The sequence below is a fragment of the Mesoplodon bidens genome, assembly GCF_964165515.1.
Source record: "Mesoplodon bidens genome assembly, chromosome: 1".
In the NCBI taxonomy this organism is placed as follows: Eukaryota; Metazoa; Chordata; class Mammalia; order Artiodactyla; family Ziphiidae; genus Mesoplodon; species Mesoplodon bidens.
In genome coordinates, this window is record NC_138176.1 from 225,737,155 (window position 1) to 225,760,166 (window position 23,012).

Below are 23,012 nucleotides of genomic sequence, written 5' to 3' on the forward strand. Positions count from 1 at the left end.
TTTTTGAGGAGCCTAAGGAACATTTCAGACCATTTTTTCTTAACTGTGCTCCCATGAAATTTTAATGCTAAAGATAAACTGTACAGATGTACTGTTGTCAGTCAGAAGGTCAAAAACCACTGTCATGTCTAAGATACTTTTGCCCTCCCCAAATACCAGTTTTTGATCCCCCTGAGAAAACAAATTTATATTTTCTTAAACTACAATGCAATACTTTGGCCAACGCAGTAAGAAAACTGAGGGTAATCCAAGAGTGATGATTTGTTTTCCTAGTGCACCATGATTATAGGGGCAATTCCAGTATTCTTGTTTTCTTATTATTTTAGTCCTTAGTATAGCTAGAAATAACTGATGAGTAATGATAATTAGCAAAATGTTTTAAGATATAGGAAAATTAAGATCACAAAGACCTCATAATGAACCTTAGATTTATAAAAAGTGTCCAATGAAATCACTTAAGGTAACTGTCAGATAAAACAAACTTTTTAAAAAAGTAATCGTCTCTTTGTTTTTGGAAGACTTCTTTTAAAAAATAAAAGTAATAAAACATCAATTCTTACAATGGGTTATAACCACTTGAAAAAGGGGGTTAATATCGCTAAAATTGAGCCAATCAGGAAATATGTGACTTTAGGCATGATGTAACATGAAGTATTACATCTTAATTAAACTTTTAAACTTCAAGCCATCAGAAAATACGCAAAATAAGAGAAACTGTTAAATAACATCACCAAGAATAGCCACAGAGTGCCAAAATGTATAACATTCTACAGAACCACCAACCATATTTCTTCAATGAGTCAATAACATGAAAACAGAGGAAGAACAGGGGGAAACTATTTGACATTAACATGGACTTAAGGGACCTATCAAATTCAGTAAAATTGACTTTGGATCTTAATTGGAAGAAAATCAATATAAAAAAATCTTTTAAATAAAGATGAATATGGGCTGATTATTACAGAATTATTATTAATAGTATTAGGTATAATAGCAGCAATTATGATTATGTAAGAAAATATCTTTTTTATATGAATTATGAATTATTTCGGGGTGAAACAACGTGATGTCTGGGGTTGATTGAAACACTAAAGCAAAACAAAGGGAAGTGGATGTAACAATTATGGCAAAACAAAGATGGTCTGGGTAGTTGCCAAAAATAAGTTCACGGATATTACAATTCCTACTTTGTAAATATTTTAAATGTTCATTAACAATTATTAATAAAGATCACTTTTAAAATTTTACAGTAATAAATTTTCAAGTACCTGGTCACACAGCTAGTGAATTCCAAGGGCTGAGGTATCCTGCCTTTTAGTCCAATGCTCTTTGAACAGAACTATGCTGTGATCACCTCCCTTCAAAACTTTCCTGTTTTACAATGCATAAAGCCACCACCCAAAGGATTCCTCACAACTGAAAATACATAAGCTATATAGAACTCTGAGATTTGTTTGCTATTTTTATGAACACAGACCAAGGAGTAGTCACTGCTCAAGTTTATAGACGAGCAATAGTGCATCATCCTCTTTTTTATCATTTTATCAGAATTTACCAATAAGAAATTGATTCTAAATTAAATTTTGTTCCAGGATCTAGAATTGGCAAGGTTAATACTTCTGAGTATCTAAGGTGATACTATTTTGCTGGGTCTATTATAAAATTCAAAGATCAACTAAGTAGCCAAAATGTCTTGCTACACTGAAAGGCTAAAATTAATACATTCACTTTACTGTTACAAAATCAAATATAGTTAAAAAGTTGTCACACCACTTTAAAAGAATAAATGTTTGATATGTGAAACATAAATTAGAGTGAAGTCCTTCAGTGTATCAATTCACTTCCTTTCAAATTTTATTACTTCATTAGGTCAAATAGTCCTTGGCTAAACAATTATATCCTTCAGCAGATGAAATAAATTTCCACCGCAAACTTAGTTCAGTATTTCTAAAACCTGAACTTTTTTCCAAATAAATTTAATGCTATTCTTTGACTATATGGAATTGATATCAATCATCACCAACTCCATATAAATTTACAGCAGGGATGATAATGAAATTATTATTTTAGCTAATGATTATTACTCTTATAGATACATATTTTAAGGGTCAAATAAAGTGCTGATATCCCATAGTTAACACTCAGATACAGATATCTTGAACATTAACCTATTTATAACTTTGATTACCATTATATCCTTATTTCTATAAAAAGAGGGGGTTTTTTCACAAGTTTTAAGAAATTCCTTAGGAGATCATCTAGTGACTGATAACCAACAGAAAGTCATGATAACTAAAGCTGTAAGTTGATATTTAAAGATACTTGCATACAGATAATTATGCTTTCCCATGATTTTTCAGCTTTAGGAGAATACGTGTCTTATCCTTAAACCATCAAACATGGATACAGACAAGTCACACTTAGCAAACATCTAGTCCAAACACTTTTGAATGAAAAAAATCAATTTGACATTATCATTGATGAAAATCCTCTAGCTTCTCCTTAAAAAATTTCTAGCTATGGGAATGAAGATTTGTATTTTGAAGTCAGTCTGTTAAGCTCTTAAATAGAACTAATCATTTGAAAAGTTGATCTCTATTGAACTGATTCCTGCTGTCTGAGGAAATTCAGAGTAAGTCTACTTTCACTTGATTGAGTTAACCTCTTTAATATTAGAAGACACTTACTATTTGACAAGTGCTTCATGTAAAAAAAAAAAAGTCCCAATACCCCTCCATCCATTCCATAAATAGCATGGTTTCCAATCCATGCAGCAACTTACTTATTATGCATGTTATCTAGTTTGACACAATCTCAAAGTACCCTACCTAGAAAAGATCCAGTAATCTATGTACGATATAAGCAAGATAGAGTAAAATACTACTGTTTTTTCTACTTATTTGTAAAATACAATTCCACTAACAGAGACAAATAATGCATTCCTCATTTTCCTAATATGTAGCAATACACTATTGTTTATATAGATCTTAAATTCAAGTAAAATCTCAGGTAAATACCCCACTTATTACTATAACACCAGTCTCCAATTCTCAATTCTCATAGTTAATTTTAATGTATTAAAACATTTCTTAGTTCTTTCATTCAATACTTTTTTCTTTTCTTATTGTTCCCCAAAAGACACAGTAATAAACCTAATGCACACAAATCTCATGCAAATAACTGATAAAAAATCCTTGAACAGATTAGAACAGCAGTTATGCCATATTCTTTAAAAGATATGTACAGACTCTTTGAGAAGCCTTGTCAAAGCTTGAAAACAAACAATAAAACTCCATGCATCTCTTATTATTCATTTCAGTTTTCAACCCTGTAATTTAAATATATATATGAAGAAAGAAAAATCACTTACTTGTTCCTTCTATAAGCAGTTCTTGTCCATGGCTCCCCAAAAGTGTCCGAGAAAGAAAAGGTGCAAAATCTACAAATATCTCTCGTAGAAGAGGAGCTGCCTTTTCCAAAGCATGTTCGAGCCTCTCTGTAATACTAATAGAAAGATGTTAAGTTACCTGTGTTATTCATTAGTATTTATCAGTTTTCTAGTTTTGTTTTGTTTTTTTTGGTTTTTTTTGCGGTACGTGGGCCTCTCACTGTTGTGCCCTCTCCCGTTGCGGAGCACAGGCTCTGGACGCACAGGCTCAGCCGCCATGGCTCATGGGCCCAGCTGCTCCCAGTTTTCTAGTTTTTAAAATGAGTTTTCATAGAACTGGAAAATTATGTGAAAATTTTAAAATTACCTAAAGATTCACTATTGCTATGCACACCATTCCTTCTGCCTGGAATATCCTTTTTTATTCTGTTGTATATTGCCACCCCTAGCCCTCACAAACAACCTGGTTAACAACCACTCCAAACATCAGCTCTTACGGTAAGACTTAACTGGCCAGTAGAGAGCACTTGATTTTAGCCCCATTACAACCTAAACAAACTATCAATCATTTAACAAATTTTCTATTGACCATTAAACCATGAGCGCCTTCAGATCAAGAACTATGCCTTCACTTCTAAGTTCTCAGCTGCAGCATAAATTACAAACTCAATAATGTTTATAAACTGAAAGAATCAGTCTATATTCTTTTTCACTAACATCTATCTCTAAAAACAATTTCTTTCTAATGCAATCTGAACAACTTCTCACTTGCAAATAGTATACTGGCACATTTATAATGATATCAGTTTACTCGATATATCTCTTTGTGACTATATGTACATATATTCTTATATACATGTATACACACATAAACCCATACGTATATACACACACAGCTGTCCCTCGGTTTTCACAGTGGAATGGTTCCAAGACTCCCTACAGATACCAAAATCTGTGGATGCTCAGGTCCCTTATGTAAAAGGGCATAGTATTTGCATATAACCTATATTTTAAATCATATCTAAATTACCTATAATATCTAATACAATGTAAATACAATGTAAATGCTATATAAATAGTTGCCAATGTCAAACTATCATGTGTGGAATGGATGGACGACAAGGTCCTACAAACTGTAATGGAAAAGAATATATATACATATATGTAGGGCTGGGTCACTTTGCTGTACAGCAGAAATTAACACAACATTGTAAGTAACTATAAGTATACTATAAGTAACTATAAGTAACTATATTGTAAGTAACTATACTTCAATTAAAAAAATTTTTTTAATTAAAAAAAAGAAAACTATGAAAAAAAGAAACATCAAAAAAAATAGTTGCCAGTGTGAGACAAACTTTTGCTTTGTGGAACTTTTTGGAAAGTTTGTTTTAATATTTTCAATCTGTGGTTGGTTGGATCCATATCTAGCTGTGTACATATATATATATTTAATGAATTTAAAAAAAAAACAAGCCCTCTGCATTTCAGGAAATTGTTTCTAACTTATGAAACCAAACATATATAAACATCCACTACTTATTTACTATTCCTACAAAGAGTACTTTCTATTCATACAACCAACAAGAGATGCTACTGAAACTATCAACAGGTAAGCTGCTGGAAATTTCTGTGCTCAATAACCATCTCTTCCCAGGTACTATCCATAAAACTATTTCTCTCTACTTATCTCATAGATCCTCTTATCCCCGGATGATATCACAACTACAAGCCTACACTTGTAGCACCCAAGTACGTTTATTTTTAAAGTGTTATGCATTTTCCAATTGTAATAAGGCAGATCAAGAAATCTAGCCACAAAGGCCCTAGTGGTGGAGTATATTCACAGCCTTCCAAATTAGAATTTGAAACGCATATACCCAATTAAACAAGATAACTGACAGTAAAAATCTATCTATAATTCAGTATCAATATAAACTTCTTATTTCAGCATTTCTAGGGAAGATGAACAATGAATTCCAAATGTTCAATCTACAATCATATGAAACGTAAGCCAGAAGCTACTAACTACCTGTGAAATTAAATATTTGTTATGCATTCCACATTTATTAATCACAAAAAGCTACTTCTTGGGAATCTTTTACATCTCATAATCTTTAAGAAGGAACTTCTAAAATACTCCCAAGCCTCTAAACGTCATGCATGTTTTTTAAAAAAGAAACAAAGTAAATTTTTCAAAAAATTGTACCTAGACATTTTTAAGTCATCAAAAGGAATAAATCACAAATATCCAAGTTAGTAGCTTGAATACCTCATATTCGAAACTTGGTCTTGTGGAACTGAACCAACTGTTGGAACTGCAGGTAATTTTGCATTAGATGATCTACCACCTATAAAAGAAAATAAACATTTAGGGGATTTTCTGTTTTTAGATACAAAAATTCAAACAAAAAACATATCCTGATAGCAAGTCACCAAAAAACATACTATACTGCATTTTTAAATGCCTATTGATTTGGGTAACATTAAAATCTACCAATTAACAAGGTTTTTCTTGAATCATTTAATATATAAATCTCAGTTACCAGTTCAGTTATCACACCAAGAAGTCCCTCCACCCATCAGCTGAAAACGTAATAGAAAAGTAAATTCTGACTCACTAAATTGGGGTCATGATTCCTTCCACTGAACATCAAGTGGCAACAGAGATTTACAATTAGAAACTTTTTTAACTGAAGCAAAAAACAGAAACGGCTAATTCCAAATTTAGCTTAAATAGGTATGCCTCATTACCATGACAACTGTCTTTATTCAGCCACCAAATAACTTCTGCTATACCCTGAATGTTTCTGAGTCTAGTCCAGCAAACATTATGCAATAACCACCTGAGAAACCTTTCTTAAATGATATAAGCAGAACATACACTCCCTCATGTGTGTCCTCACTGTAATTAGTAAGTAACCTGTTGTTTGCATTTGTCACATTGTATTTCAATTGGTTTTTTAAATGTCCTTTTTGCTAGTATGCTAATCTTTTTGAAAGCAGAGATCTCATCTTTTTCATCCATCAATCTCTAGCACCTAGACAAACTGACACAATACAAGGTTCTCAATTTATGTTAATTGCAGAAATGATTCCCTTAATCATTCCATCTCCCATATTTTAGTAGGTCAATCTTCCCACCTGGTATATACTTCCCTCTCTAGTTCCTACAATTTTATGTCCCTATCTTTGTTCAAACCACTTTGTAAAATTAATTTTCACCATGTGATCTTATTTTACTCTCCAATGAACACACCCAGATGTCCTTACTCTTCTGTATCTGTATTGTTAAATGCCCACTCACCGTCTTATAGCACAAAATGTTCAAACTACCTTGCCCTATACAAGAGCTACCTCCTTTATGTTTTCAACAAATAACTGTGCTTATAAATTTTACTTGGCAAGAGAAAAATAATTACCAGGAAATTAACTCTGACAGAGTCAAAGAATGGATAGGCACAGAAACAACACACATTATGAGAAATACTGAAAAAGTCTAGAAGACTAATTTGGAGGATAATTTACTGAGGCTTGAAGAGTTCTAAAAAGCTCAAGAAAGTAGGGGAAAAATAAAGTTCCCATTTAAGAATCAGGATATATGGGATCGAAAAGCATTCAATTTAAGCTAGGAGTAGGACCTGAAGAAACAGAAGAGCCATTTTCTTTCTAAGGACAGTAATAGGGAGAAGGAAGAAAAGAATGGACACACACAGTGTCAAATGCCCCTCTCGGACACAGGGACCATAAGAGTCACTGGAATCCAACTGGGATGATATTCTAACAACCTGGACAGTATAGGCAAAGAAGGTGTGCACAACTTGCTTGCAGCTGCAATCCAAGAAGTAAAGTTTCTCTTTCTGAAAGTAGTGTCCTAAAAGGGCACCAAGTTAGTATTAGAGCAGACTGAAATCCCATCACAATTCTATAGAAAGGTAGACCAAGAAAGGCAGCAAACATATTGAAGCAAATGAAACAAAGATGCAAAGCTTATAGACAAGGAGGGAAGAGGGTCTCAAAGGATTCTGGAACCTATCAGGATGCACTATCAGAGGTCAGATTCTTTTGATCTATTCTTAAAACTTCAGGCATGGGTAGCCTGGGAACACCTCAAGGAGACAAAGTAGTGTGGACAGAAAGATAAAAGAACGATAGAAGAAGAAATGTTCACCTAGGATGTAGAAAGAAAGATGGTAGAAACAGATGAGAAGGTAGAAAAGCGGCCTCTTTGACATCTGGGAGCTAGCCCTGTAATGTCAACTAGGCCCTGGTGTTGTTAAGAGCTGGCTTAGAGCCCACAGCTAGGTCTTGTTATTCTCTCCCTGAATATAAACAATTTCATAAAACAGCAACATCAGACAAAGCCACGCCATGACCATGATGAATCAACATAAAACAATACCACTCTGTAATCATGCCCCAGCAGACAAAAACATGAACTTCAGCCAAATAACAAAGATGGTCAAACACCCCAAATCTTAATATGAAAGATTGCTGTTTCTTTACAAATTAGAGCTTTAGCCTCATGCAAGTCTTCCATTGATTCTAGGTAAGATTTATTAGGATATTTAATCATAGAATTAGCCACGCTTTCTGACAGTATCCAATTCAGAAGAAAGCCCCACTTCCTTAACCCCTCCCCAAAATCATCATTTTTTTCTAGTTATTTTTTAATTACACAAAGCACGAACACATCCATATTTTTAAATTCAGCAGTGTTTTGCACAAACCCTCCTAGTCCCAGTCCCTCTCCAAAGGCAGCCACTATCAGCAATTTGGAATATATCCTTTCAGACTCTGTTCTTTGCACTTACATGCAAGCTCAAATCCTATAATAAATCTTTTCTAACACTGTTCCTGAGATGCCCCAAGTTTCACTGTGTGCATTCTCCCTCACTGACTCATTCAACCAAAGGTTTACTACTGGGATCTTTGGCTGGAGAATATGGACACAGACTTTAGATGAAGCTGGGCAGAGAAAGACAGCAATCATGGGCTTATTTTAAAAGAACCAGAATTTAATAAATCTTTAAGTAAGAATTCTTTTCCAGACAACCTATTTCATCATGGTAAGGTGCACATTTTTCTACATGGTAACATCTCTCAAGTTAATGCATTTTACAAAGGCATCTTAGCAACTGTAGTCAGCCAGAAGTTGAAATCTAATTGTGAGAAAACACAGTGGATAAAATCAAGAACGCAGCAGCAGAATCAAATCTGAAATTTGGTAAATGACTAAAGAAGGAGGAATTGTGTAACTCTTTGAATTCATTATGTTGCCAATGTAAAACCTCAAGATGACATAAACTAAAGGAAAAACCGTTGAATAATTAATATAAATATACTGTCTGAATACAGGTATACCTCGGAGATATGTTGGGTTTGGTTCCAGACCACAACAAAGTGAATATCACAATAAAGCAAATCACACAAATGTTTGGTTTCCCAGTGCATACAAAATCATCTGAAACATAGGGTTGCCACAAACGTTCAATTTCTTAAAACAAACCAACAAAAAACACCACACTGTATCTGCAAAGCACAATAAAGTGAAGCACAGGGCTTCCCTGGTGGCGCAGTGGTTGAGAGTCCGCCTGCCGATGCAGGGGACACGGGTTCGTGCCCCGGTCCGGGAGGATCCCACATGCCGCAGAGCGGCTGGGCCCGTGAGCCATGGTCGCTGAGCCTGTGCGTCCGGAGCCCGTGCCCCGCAACGGGAGAGGCCACAACAATGAGAGGCCTGCGTACCACAAAAAAAAAAAAAAAAAAGTGAAGCACAATAGCTGCATTTTTTTTAACAAATTGTGTTTTTTACAAATTGAAGGTTTGTAGCAACCCTGCATCAAGCAAGTCTATCAGTGTCATTTTTCCAATAGCATTTGCTCACTTCATGTCTCTGCATCACATTTTGGTGATCCTCACAATATTTCAAACTTTTTCATTATTATTATATTTATTATGGCCATCTGTGATCTCTGATGTTACTACTGCAAAAATATTATTATGACTCACTGAAGGCTCAGATGATGGTTAGCATTTTTTAGTAATAAAGTATTTTTAAATTAAGGTATGCATATGGTATTTTTACACATAATGCTTTACACACTTAATAGTCTACAGCATAGTGTAAACAACTTATACATGCACTGGGAAACAAAAAAAATTCATGTGACTCACTTGGTGATAGTCGCTTTATTGCGTGGTCTGGAACCAAAATTCACAATTATCTCCAAGGTATGCCTGTATATAAAATATATACTCTCATTCACATACATACCTATATATATAGTCACTAGCTCTGTCCACTGAGAAAACCTGGGAGCAGCAATACCCTAACACCTAATGTCCAGATATTGGCTTCTAAATACTATTCTCCACTAAATAAATAAATCAGAAATAGCTAATTCAATAACAGTGGAAGAAAAGCAAAATGAGTTTGAAACATCAAGTTTTCTTTTGTAGAAAGCGAGGAAATGGCCAAGGAATGATAGGATATGTCACGATGGCACAGAAGCCAACTTCAAGGGACTCCCACCAACCAAAATAGAGACAATTTGAGCATCAAAATAAATAATGATAGTAACTGACTGTAACACATCCAATAAAATAGGAAGCCATGAGGCCATACTGATATGATAAATTAACAGTCTGGGGAACCGGATATTTAAATAATTTCAAAATACCTCTCCACAAAACACTTATTAATTACAAAAGGGAAAGATTAACTTTACAATATAGAAACCTGGCAGTTGTACTTTAATCAAGTGACGAAAGTGGTCACCATCAGCATTTTGACAAATCAAAATTGTGTGCCATGTGATTAGATTCTCTGTCTGTTCCATAATATTGCTACCAAAGAAATATCTGTTTCTAATCATGAGGAAACATCAGACCAACCCCAATTCAGGGACACTCATCTGAGCTGTTCCCAATTTTTTACAATAAACAGTGTTTTGTATATGCTTATATAAATCTATATACACTCCTTTATATTCTTGAAGTAACTTCCTAGAAGTCAATAAACACACACTTTAAATGTTGATACATATTGCTAAATTACCCTGAAGAAAGAAAAAACAAATTTACACTTCTTTGATTACTAATAAATTGAACGTATTTTCCCAATTTACTGGAAACAAAACAGGAAACATAAATGACTGTTCTGACCTTTTGAGTATTTTCATTAGAATATTTTCCTAAGTATTCATTCTATATAATTATGACAGTTAGCTTTTATCATTCATTATAAATTCTTCCTAAGTTTGTAGTGATTTTTTGCCACAGAGAATTCTATAATCTTCCCTTTAAACCATCTATACCAGCATGATACAGAAAATAGGAATATCACCAAATTTGCAACAGGGTTGTTAGGATATTTAAATTTTAAAATGTAAAGCACCTAAGATAAAGAAGATTCTCCAATGTTTCCCACATTTCTGCAAGGTACTACAGAAAAAAAAAGTCTAGAGCTCTTCTGAGGGATCCTACTATGTATCCGTGATTCATGCTATCCATTTTTAGTAGAGCCTTATATTTATGTATTACTAACTTATTAAATTCCCATAATAAGTATAAAAAGTTCCTCCACTTGTCTCAGCCTGAAAACTATCTCTCTTCCTGCTTTCAAAAAGAAATGCCAGGTCATCCAAGACCAGAGCCTTTCTCTTCCACATCTGAAGGAAACGCTGCTAACCTCTCAAGCTACCTCAACCACCAAATTCTCACATAATTTCCATTACCATCTTTTTTAGAAAAGGTGTTCTACACTAGCAGAAAACACTTCCTCATCAGCCACTCACAACCATTTTCAAATTGAATCCTAGCTCTATCAATATCAGGCCAGTTTCTTTGATAACAACTACCCTTAAGAGGTTATAGGGTTGAAATGTTCGGGAAACAGTAAGGGTTCTGCCATTTACTAGCTGTGTGACCTTGGGAAAGTTACTTAAGCTCTCTGTGCCTTATTTTCTTCATCTGTAAAATTAACAGTGATACCTACTTCACCGAATTATTTCAAGGATTAACGGAGTTAGAGCCTGTACCACAGTAAACACACAGTGAGTGACAGCTTCCCTTCTTACGCTGCTACTCTAGGATTGCCTTTAAAATACTGAAAGGAAGTTATCATGTTTCCCTTTAGTCTGTACTTCAGGCTGAAAAGACACCCAAATTTTCAACAATTATTCATATGACATTAAACATAGGTAACTTAAATGAGATGAAGCTTATAAAGTGCCTTTTAAAAAAGTCACCAGGGCCTCCCTGGTGGCGCAGTGATTGAGAGTCCGCCTGCCGATGCAGGGGATGCGGGTTCGTGCCCCGGTCTGGGAGGATCCCATATGCCGCGGAGCGGCTGGGCCCGTGAGCCATGGCCGCTGGGCCTGCGCATCCGGAGCCTGTGCTCCGCAATGGGAGAGGCCACAACAGTGAGAGGCCCGCATACCGCAAAAAGAAAAAAAAAAAAAAAAAAAAAAAAAAAAGTCACCATAAAAACTTAAGAAAGAAACCAAAGGTAAATTCTTTTGAGAAGTCTAGAAACCAATCCCGGATTTAACTTCTATAAAAAGTGGATTTCTAACAGCTTCATTTATCAGATGGGTATAAAATAACCCATGGCCATAAACATTTGGTAAACCTAGCCACTGTCCTCTACAGCCTGTCACACTGCCTCACACCACTCCCACAATTTTCTAAGGCTCACTTCAATTTTATCTAGGCCCTTAGATTCAACTGCCTCTTTTAACTAAGGCAAAGTTAATTCTGGATATAGATAAACAAAGCCAGGCTCTAATCAGGGGTTCTGTAGATTTAACTGATTAAGAAACAGCAAAGATCTGGGACAACTTGACCTTCCCTGAAACATGCTTGGTCTTTAGGCAGAATTTGATCAATAATCAGCAGTTCTGATTACAGTTCTCAGCCAAACAGAAGGATCTGGAAATCTGGACTATTTTATCCCCCACAGGCTTGGTTCCTTTGGAGAGAGGGCACTGCAGCAATCTTCCACAATTAACCTCTGCGTAATTACTGAGCCTGTCTCTTAGAGTGAGCATATTCCCACAACAAGATGAACTTATCCACAGTGAATCTCTCTTTTCCTCAACACATTTTCTTCCCCTTCCATTGATAATTAGAGTTGACTCTTCTTTTTACTGGGATTATAGTTTCTTGCTGACCTTCCACCCATCCTTACCACTCTGCTCAAGCAAGAGCTAATTATACATAAAAACTCTAACAAACTGAGTGGAATCTATCTTAATGCACAGGATTAATTTTAAAATGAAGTTAACGTATGTACACATTTTTTCATGCTGACAATTTTTTAAAGTACATAGATCAATTCCCATTTCGCCATTAAAAGATTTCCATTTTTGCATTTCTCACAATAAAATTTCAAACTAGAGGGCAAGACAAGCTGAAATTGAAAATTTTTTTTACTCTTCAGTATGTGGTATTTCTGACAATAGGAGGACCAATCCTCCTATTCCTACATAACACTCAATGAAGTACTTCAGAGACCAAATAGTGTTATTACACTCAGTTAATGACACTTGCAATTTTCTAAATTCTTGACAGCAATAAGATCATTGAACCACGGTTGGCTACTGACTTCTATTACCAGTAATTAATGAATTATTTCTGAGCTTTATTTTTCTAGTGGTAGTTTTTTAAAAACCATATTTATTTACAGTATATCAGGTATTTTCTCTAAAAGGCCTAATTGGTATTTTTTCTTGAGCTTTTCTGAAGTTGATGAAAAGGAACACATAAGGCCCCATCTGCTTAAAAAGAGAATAAATTGCAAGAAAATGTTTGTATGAGGCTTCAGACAGCAGTTTAAAACAACATTAGCTTTTACTGCACAAATTGAGACTAATTTTAATGAGCTGAAATATATATATCAAAATTTGAAAAAGTCAAGGAGCATTGGTGGCTCTAAATGAAACTAACAAAAACGCTTTCTTGACACTACCCTAGAAATGCCAATTTTCAAACCTTAAAAAGACTATAGCAGAAAGGGATTTTTTTATAAAGTGATATTTTCAAATCATAAGAAGATACATTACCAACAAAGATAAGTGAATCAACTAGCAATTGTTTTAAGGAAAAAAAAAATCACATAAAAAATAAACTAAATATATCAGTAATTTCACACCAGGTTGACCTTCATTCCTACCAGACAGAAAAATGTAACTTCCAAATACATTCAGCATTTTTCAACTCAGATTAAAAATCATAAATTTATAACAAATTTGTTTTTAATCAATTTAACAATAAAAATATTTTCAACAAGTGATCACACATGTAAATTCAGAAGCTACTTCCAACATATGGAATGGTACTGACTTATCTTTTCCTTATCCTTGCACTGATAAACTGGCTCCTTCAAACTGACAGTCTTCCAGACATTTAAAAGAACAAAAGGGAAAATGTAAATAGATCATCTGTCTAGCATCTATCCAGGGAATAGCCGATTGTTAATTCAAGGTCCCTAAGGGTCTATATAAATAATGTCCTTTGCAAAAAAGTACTATTAATACAAATGTCAATATTTAATCCCTAAACACGGTTATTTTTTTAATTGCCCTCTCTCCCCTTTTCTCCCTCTTTCCCTCCCCACCCATTCCACACCAATTCAGGGAGGGATAGTCTATATGCCCAGTTAAAATTCTTCATTAAATAAAAGAAACTTTTATTGGATAAGTAAAGATAAGCCTCTTGGGTCAAAGACTATATAAAGCAAAGAATCAAAATTTTCCTTCAACATTAAAAATAAACATACTAATTTATAATATGCATGGCTCTGATACACAGTAGAGCCTAATACTCTGGTAAGTAGTGTAACTGTTAAATTTTGCAAATTAGCAAACACTCAGCACATAAATTACTTAAGAACAGTCTATTTAGTTCCTTCATTGGGTTAGCTTCAATTTTGTTTCAATCGTTTATGCTTTGCAAATCAAACGTATTTGAAAACACCACAGGATATCTGAAAAAAGAGTAACTGCATCTTAACACATATCGTAGTCTGGACAATTAAACCCTTACTAATGAGTAACTAAAGTTTACAGATTTTGATATATTTACTAAAAACTCTTATTTTCTCTTTTAGTGCTCTTTATAAATAAATATGAGTACACAAAGGGCAAACCTTGTTTTTTCTGACGAATCTTTTACTTCTTACGAAAGGTTTGCCATTATTATTATATTACACTTTTTTGCTAATAAAATGCTACAAAAGCTAAGAAACATTATTCAAACTAAAATCTGAAATTTGTATGAGTCAAAACCTCAATACCGATCATAGTTTTAATAATGTACACTGTTTTAAAATGTATTTCCAGGGCTTCCCTGGTGGCACAGTGGTTAAGAATCCGCCTGCCAATGCAGGGGACAAGAGTTCGAGCCCGGGCCTGGGAAGATCTCACATGTCGCGGAGCAACTCAGCCCGTGCACCACAACTACTGAGCCTGCGCTCTAGAACTCACACGCCACAACTACTGAAGACAGCGCGCCTAGAGCCCGTGCTCCGCAACAAGAGAAGCCACTGCCATGAGAAGCCCACGCACTGCAACAAAGAGTAGCCCCCACTCGCCTCAACTAGAGAAAGCCCACGCACAGCAACAAAGACCCAACGCAGCCAAAAATAAAAATAAAAAATAAATTTTAAAAATAAATAAATAAATAAAATGTATTTACAAATCCTTAATTTTTTCACAAAATTATAAAATTATTTGGGTGGTAATGTTTTGACAGAAAAATCTTTGACCTCACATAAGTTGACAAGCTCTCATTCTTTTTCTGGGATCCAGTCCTAGTTTGTCTTTAATTGTGCCACACGTAAAACGTAGGAATCCCATTTTGATATCAAAATTTCCAAATACTTTAAAATTTTCTGCTACAAAACTCATATTTTATGTTTCCTGTTCACATGGTTTCTTCCAAGGAAGTTCCCATTTTTGCTAATGTATTATGTACTATCAAGTATATATATATATATATATATATATATATATATATATTTTTTTTTTTTTTTTTTTTTTTTTTTTTTTTTGGTGGTACGCGGGCCTCTCGCTGTTGTGGCCTCTCCCGTTGCGGAGCACAGGCTCCGGACGCGCAGGCTAAGCGGCCATGGCTCACGGGCCCAGCTGCTCCATGGCATGTGGGATCTTCCCGGACTGAGGCACGAACCCGTGTCCCCTGCATCGGCAGGCGGACTCTCAACCACTGCGCCACCAGGGAAGCCCTCAAGTATATTTTTTTATTAACCAATAATCTATTACTAAATATGAGCAGTTCACTTTTTGTTGCTGACTCACTATAAAATTCAGAACTGAAGTCATCCCAAGACACAAAGGTTTATGGTCCACAGAGACAGATATTAACTGTACTTTCATATAAAGAATATAATCCAAGATCAAACCAAGAATAATACCTAACTTACCCAGATCTGCAAGAATAAACTGCCCAGCTCAGCATGTAATCACAATAACAATCAATTCATCCACAAATCATTTTTCCCAAATCTTGCTTGAACCAGAAGCAGCATATAAGCTTTGATATACTATATAGCCTATTTTTTTTTTTTTTTTTTTTTTTTTTTGCGGTACGCAGGCCTCTCACTGCTGTGGCCTCTCCCTTTACGGAGCACAGGCTCTGGACGCGCAGGCTCAGCGGCCATGGCTCACGGGCCCAGCCGCTCAGCAGCATGTGGGATCCGCGCAGGCTCAGCGGCCATGGCTCACGGGCCCAGCCGCTCTGCAGCATGTGGGATCCTCCCGGACCAGGGCATGAACCCGTGTCCCCTGTATTGGCAGGCGGACTCTCAACCACTGCACCACCAGGGAAGCCCAGCCTATTTTTTTTAATGGCAAATAACTTAAATCAAGAGATCTACCAAAAAGAAAGCAAAAATCTATCAGCTAAAAATATTGATGGCAGAGAGATAACTATTTGTTTGGATTCCAAGTGAAAAGAGAACAGACTACAAGGGCAAGTATAGTAGGGTAAAAGCACGAAAAATGGGGCTGTAGGAGAGCAAGAAATAGGATGACTGAAAACACTCAATTGGGTTAGATTTCTTCTCAAGGCAGTAATGTTCATGGCAGCAATCAATGGAATGGAAGTAATAAACTAAAATCGAGACACCATATAAGTGACAACAAGAGCCTAGTGACAGAGGAAGAGGAAAGGAAAAGTCAGGTATGGAAATCAAAACAAGTGACAAAAATAAAGTCCATCATCACAAGAACAACTCAGAATGACGTAAGTCATTTTAAAAAAGGAATGGATTTTTTTTAAATAAAGGGAGCTAAGATAAAGGAAATGAACTACAAATTCTACCCCAAAATGGAAAAAACTGGGAACTATTTGAGAAACACTACCACCACAAATTATACAAAATTTAAATAAGAAGGGGAAAAGGGTACATTATGGGCTGGATACAGGGTTTTGTGGGGTTTTAGCAATAAATACGATAGTCTTCAAGATAGCAAATTATTCTGTAATTCTGCATATGGTTCTTCAGGGTATTTTACATTATAATGAATTTACTGGAAAATACACAGTGGCTTCAGAAAGAAATTTGTTATACTGTTTTATATCAAATATTACTCATATATCAGCTTTCTTTCTGTTTCTTATCTCTTCTGAAGACCACATGAATTTTTTTTTTCTTTCCCTTGTACCAATGTTATTTACTTGTTTAACATTTTTTCTGGCTTTATTGAAATAAGTCAAAGACTGCATGAATTTTGAAAAATATATTTAAAAGCAATCAGAGGATCCTATTTACCTTGCCCCATAAACTGAAATTAAAGGGTAATATATTCAAAATAAGATGATAATATTTTACTCAGTGTACTGTGAACCTCTGAATTCACTACCTATGCTCTGGGAAGTTATTAGGAATTCACTATTACTGAATTTAAAAGACAGCAGAAAGTTTCATAGATATTAGTAACATCTGCCTTTTTCCCAACAGGGGCTCATCTAGAAAAATCACAGTTGATTTTTTTTAAGGCCTTTGGATGGAGGTGGAAGAACAGAAATTTGCGTAACCAGCCCAAAACAGATCCCCAAATTGCTTCTTCTCCAAAGTAAAAAAAAAAAAGTATCAGAGTATAATGATGAAGGAAATAAAGAAGAGGAAATTTTGCTGGAGTTCTACACTTACTTTCCTTTATTGTTTCTCACTAAGACAATGAATGATGAAAAACAAAATGTAACAAATATACCACACTATTGCAATATGTTAACAACAGAGAAATGCAAAGAGGGTGAGGTTGAGAGCATATATGGGAACTCTCTATTTTCCTTTCTATTTTTCTATAAACTAAAAATGACCTAAAATATAAGGTATATTAATTTTTAAAAGTGTTTTAATAAAGTAAAAAACAAGGCAGCACAAAACTGTCTACTACCACTGCAGCTTTTGGTCTCCTTGTGGATATTTTTCTTCAACAACTATTTTTTCCTAATTATAAAAATAATACAGGATTACTGATAAATTTTTGGAAAATATACTAAAATTAAAAATTTTGAAAATCAAAATTTCCATTAACTCATGGAAATAATCAAGTAACTTCAGAGTACATTTCCTTGCTTTTTCCATGTATGAAAAGTATATACATACTTCACATAGTTATGATTACATAGCATGTAAAGTATCGCATGTAATTTTTTTTTTTTTTTGCGGTATGCGGGCCTCTCACTGTTGTGGCCTCTCCCGTTGCTGAGCACAGGCTCCGGACGCGCAGGCCCAGCGGCCATGGCTCACGGGCCCAGCCGCTCCGCGGCATATGGGATCCTCCCAGACCGGGGCACGAACCCGTATCCCCTGCATCGGCAGGCGGACTCTCAACCACTGTGCCACCAGGGAGGCCCGCATGTAATTTTTTTTTACTTAACCTACTGTGAGCATTTTCTATTATCACTTAACACTAAGAAATTTGTAAAGAATTAATCACATTTAAGATTTGAAAAAAAAGTTTTTGTTAGCACAAGTAAAATAACTACAATGAAAGGAAAAAGAAAAACAGGAAAGACAAAAGAAATAAACAATCCTGGGACTTCCCTGGTGGTGCAGTGGTTAAGACTCCACGCTCCCGATGCAGGGGGCCCAAGTTCGATCCCTGGTCAGGGAACTAGATCCCACATGCATGCCGCAACTAAGAGTTCACATGCCACAACTAAGGAGCCCACATGCCGCAACTAAGGAGCCTGCTTGCCACAACTAAAACCCACAACCAAGTAAATTTAAATAAATAATTTTTTTTAATCCTAGTCTTTGTTTCTGGAACACATGATACATAGTACACAGAAAGGAAAAATTAAATGTCCCTGACAACTGGCTAGTAGAAACATCAAGTTAGCAGCAAAAGTCTCTGAGATATACTAGTTTACCAAATAAAGGTAGAACACTGGATAGGAGGCCTTAGATGTCTCAAAAGATGAAGGAAAAATATTATTTCTGATTTTAACATAATCCACCTAGTCATTCCTTCAAAATTCCTTTTATTTTTCATTAATCTCATCCTAGAGTAACAAGAAAGAATGAATCCTTTGGGGGATTAATTTTTTTTTTTTAGTTTTTTGTTTGTTTTTTTTTGTTTTAATGAAATAGCACAACACTTAGAAAAATACTACTTATATAAAATAATATTCCCTTTGTCCTAACTTGGTCTTTTTCATATCACATAGTCTTCAGGTTCACCTGCTATTATCACTGAGCTTCCAATCAACATCTAGGGATTTAGGATCTTGCACCCATACATGTGCACCAAAAGGCTTTTACATTTGGAAGGAATAGAGAGAGAGAGAGACAGGGCAAAAATCAAATTGTAGTAAGAGTTATTGAACTACTATGACTAATGCTAGAATGATGATAGACTTGAGGGCAGCATTCCCTTTCCAAGCGTCTAATTCAAAAACTATGCAAGAGAAAGCAAAGTACTGGATACCACATAAACATTTGGCAACTGATAACCAGATTAAAAGACCAAATGTCAGCAAAACTTTCTCGTATTAACCACTATCTATACACATCTTCTCAAGTGAAAGGAAAGGAAAAAAGTACTTTAATAAATCTGTCATTCATTCATCCACCCAACCAGCAGCATCCAATTTGTCATCCACTACTATGTTTAAGTGGAGAAAGTATTAAAATCCTTGATTTAATTTATTTCATATTACTCAAATTTATTCAGAAAATCATCAAATAATCAACAACATAATACAAAAGCATAATCATTTAAAATATGCCAAACAAAACTTAACCTAATCAAAAATCCTAAGCTTTGCAATGGGATTAAGAACTTTTTTGTTGAAATCGCTGATAACAAACTCACCAGGTGATTCTCCCCCAACATCTGAGGCTTGGGCTGAATCTACTGAAGAAACCACACTGACAGCATTGGTAGGTATACTTGTAAGTGTGGAAGGTAAGACTGCTGATTTTTTTGTTGCCACGATGACACTTCTGTAATAAAGAAAGTAAATAAATTTTAAAATACAGAAGATCACTCAAGTTAATTACATGAATTTCAAAATAGGACACCAACTTCTTTTTCCTAATTTTTTCTTATCTCAATTTTGATGTACAACTTAGAATATACTCTCAATAAGAAATCTCTTCAGTGGCGTTCACAGTTATCTATACTTCATTTTTTTAGAATCAAGACAATGTTCTACAGAAATATAATAATCAATTTTAACATTTCAATTTATATTTACAATATTTTTTAAAGTTAGGATCATCTTTAATTATCCACCTTAAAATATAACCAAAGGTATATAGGAAAAAAGGAATTTGGCATTCAAGTGGAAAATTAACTTTTTCTTAACCTCAGAAGTGAAGCAGAAAACTCAACATGTTTCTGTAAGGATTTTAAAGCACCACTAAGTTGAAATGATAAAACCTTAGAAATCTTATAAGGTAAGAAAATGCAGGTATGAACAATTTTTTAACATGTATACAACCAAAGTTTTACTTTTTAACTCTTGTAGACTGTCTTATATTACATAGAAAAAACAATGCATAGGCATAAAACCTAGATGTAAAAATATCAAATAATCAAATTTGTTCATCTTGGGTATTAACTCAAACACAGGTATTTACGATATACCAATTTCATTTAAGTGTAATACTTTATACCAGAATAGTAACTAAAAGACCTTAATAGGCATAACTTAAAAGGCATTTTTAATTGAAGTTAGCTCCATAAACATGCAAAAACCCAGTTAATGAGGTAAAGAGGACAGCTGATATATAATGCACTCCCACAGCAGTGCTTACTTTTAATTACCTGGTATTAACCATAAGCCTAAAGTCTTCAACATTCAATTTATTTAATCACATCTTTTGTTGACAATATTGTAACTGCAAGCTTCAAGTACTCCCTTAACAGCTTTAAAGTATTCAGTTCCTAAATAAAGTTACTTAGATACTTGATCCCGATATATGTATTCGACAGTGAAAATTATATAATTCCAGCACTTTAAAAATACATTTTGTTTTTATTGTTACATCAAAAAGAGATAATACAAAGTGAAATAGGTTTCGTTTTACTTCAGTGCCTATCATGTGACAGCAAACACTGTTGCCAATTAAATCAAGTTCTCTTGTGCTAGGCATGGCTTATTCAATGTACTTGGGGGTAGCTGGTGTCACATCATTATAAGGGTGACTGCCAATGTTAACTATACACTAAAAAATAGAAGCAACAGCCACCTGAGCCCTCAATCCAAAATGGTGTGCTTAAATCATGGTAGCTTATATCGGATGAAGATTATTGACTTTAGGGGGAGGAGATGACCCCCTCTGTGCGCACGTGCATGTGTGTGTGTGTGTGTGTGTGTGTGCACACGTGTGCTGGTAGCACATTCAGAAAACAATAAAAAATGTAATTTGTGTATTACCTACCATGGGGCAAATATTTACAAGCCTATTGTTTAAGAAAATCTCTAGCTACCTATTTCCTAGTAACCTATTTTGGGGGGACGGGGGCGGGGGGGGGAATATGGAAAATTTACTTTGACGTTTGTTCACAAAAGAAAGAACTAGCAAGATTTAGTTTACTCATACAACAGGCAAGTACTGATAGGAGCAACAGAAATTAACATTTAGAAAAGTGAAATTGCTTTCTCTATATTTGAAACTTAAGCCATAAACCCACTCTATGTACCAGCAATTCCACTCTTAGAAATTTCCTCCAGATAACTGAAGTCCACAAAAAACAGGTACAGTAACATTCAGATAGCTTTACTGATAAGAGCCAAAAACTGGAAATAGCCCAGAATCCTTTAAGCAGAAAAATGAATAAAAATATGGTGGTGTGTTTTTACAATGGAATAATATCCAGCAATAAAAAGATACAAACTACTGATTAACATAACACGTATGAATCTCAAAAGCATTATGTTGAGTGAAGGAGGCCGTATACAGAGGAACATAAATTTTGTATTTCCTTTTACATGAAGTTCTAGAAAAGACAAAACTAATCTATTGTTTAAAAAAATAGAACAATAATTGCCTGTGGGGGGTGGAGACAGGCATTGGCTGAGAAGGAGCATGAAGGAACTTTCAAAACTGATGATATCTTGATTGGAAATTTAGGTTACACAGGTGTTTAATTTGTCAAAACTCATCAAATGGCATACTTAAAAATTTGTGCCTGTTGTTGTATGTACATTTTACCTTAAAAACAGTATTGATGTCTGGTTAGAGGTCTGCGCCTGAAATATTTGAGTGAAGTGATCTGATGTATGCGACTTACTCTGAAATGCATAAGAAAAATAAGAATGACTGATGAATAGAGAGATGGCTATATGGAGAACTGTATGATGAAGCGAACAGTTAAAGGCTAATTGCAGAATCTCAGTGGTGGGTCTCTGGGTGTTCAGTGTACAATTCTTGCAACTTCTCTGTATGTTTGAACATTTTCATAATAAAATGTTGGAAAGATGGTAACAAAAAAAAAATGTTTACCACAGGTGTCACATAATATGCACAGTCTCTATGTGTCCAAGATGGCACAGTTAATAAAAGATAACAAAAGAACTTGACCTCATTTCTATTCCTTTAAACAACTGCCATTAATAATGTTTTCAACCATGAATAATAGCTATACTTTATTTCAGATCAGTAAATATTTATTGTCCAATATCTTTCACATATTCCCATTCCTGACACATCTGAAGTGTGGCTTCCTATATGAACTTACATTTAACTAGCACTCCTTACACACTACTGCAATATGCTGTTATGGTTCTTGAACTGAGCATGTACATGCTTTCACAACTCCAGTCCTCTGTATGTGCTATTTCTCTACCAAGATGCCTTCCTCTTAGTCCTGCTTGCCAGCAAACTTCCTTCTCACCTTTCAAAACCTTGCTCAAAGGTAAGCCTCCCCAGATTGCCAAGTCAGAGTTCACTATTCTTTGTGCTTCTACATGATCCTATTATATAAACTTAATAAATTATTAATGAATGCTACGATTAAGCACTGACAATATGCCAAGAATTATTACTCAATTCACAAAACAATCCTAACATACAAATTACCTCCATTTAAGAAAATTTTAAAAGTAAACCTCAGAAAGGTAAAGTAACTTGCCAAGGTAA

At 34.8% G+C, this 23,012-nt stretch overlaps 1 protein-coding gene across 3 annotated transcripts in view; it reads right to left on the reverse strand.

Moving 5' to 3' along the window:
- LRBA (LPS responsive beige-like anchor protein) overlaps positions 1 to 23,012 on the reverse strand; it is an 808,478-nt gene that overhangs the window by 534,577 nt on the left and 250,889 nt on the right. For all 3 annotated transcript variants that reach the window (XM_081242275.1, XM_081242274.1, XM_081242273.1), the window contains exons 31-33: positions 19,738 to 19,868; positions 5,661 to 5,739; positions 3,371 to 3,504 (exon numbers count right to left, since the gene is read on the reverse strand). In XM_081242275.1, coding sequence (XP_081098401.1) covers positions 3,371 to 3,504; positions 5,661 to 5,739; positions 19,738 to 19,868 — 344 coding nt within the window. The remainder of the gene's footprint in view (positions 1 to 3,370; positions 3,505 to 5,660; positions 5,740 to 19,737; positions 19,869 to 23,012) is intronic.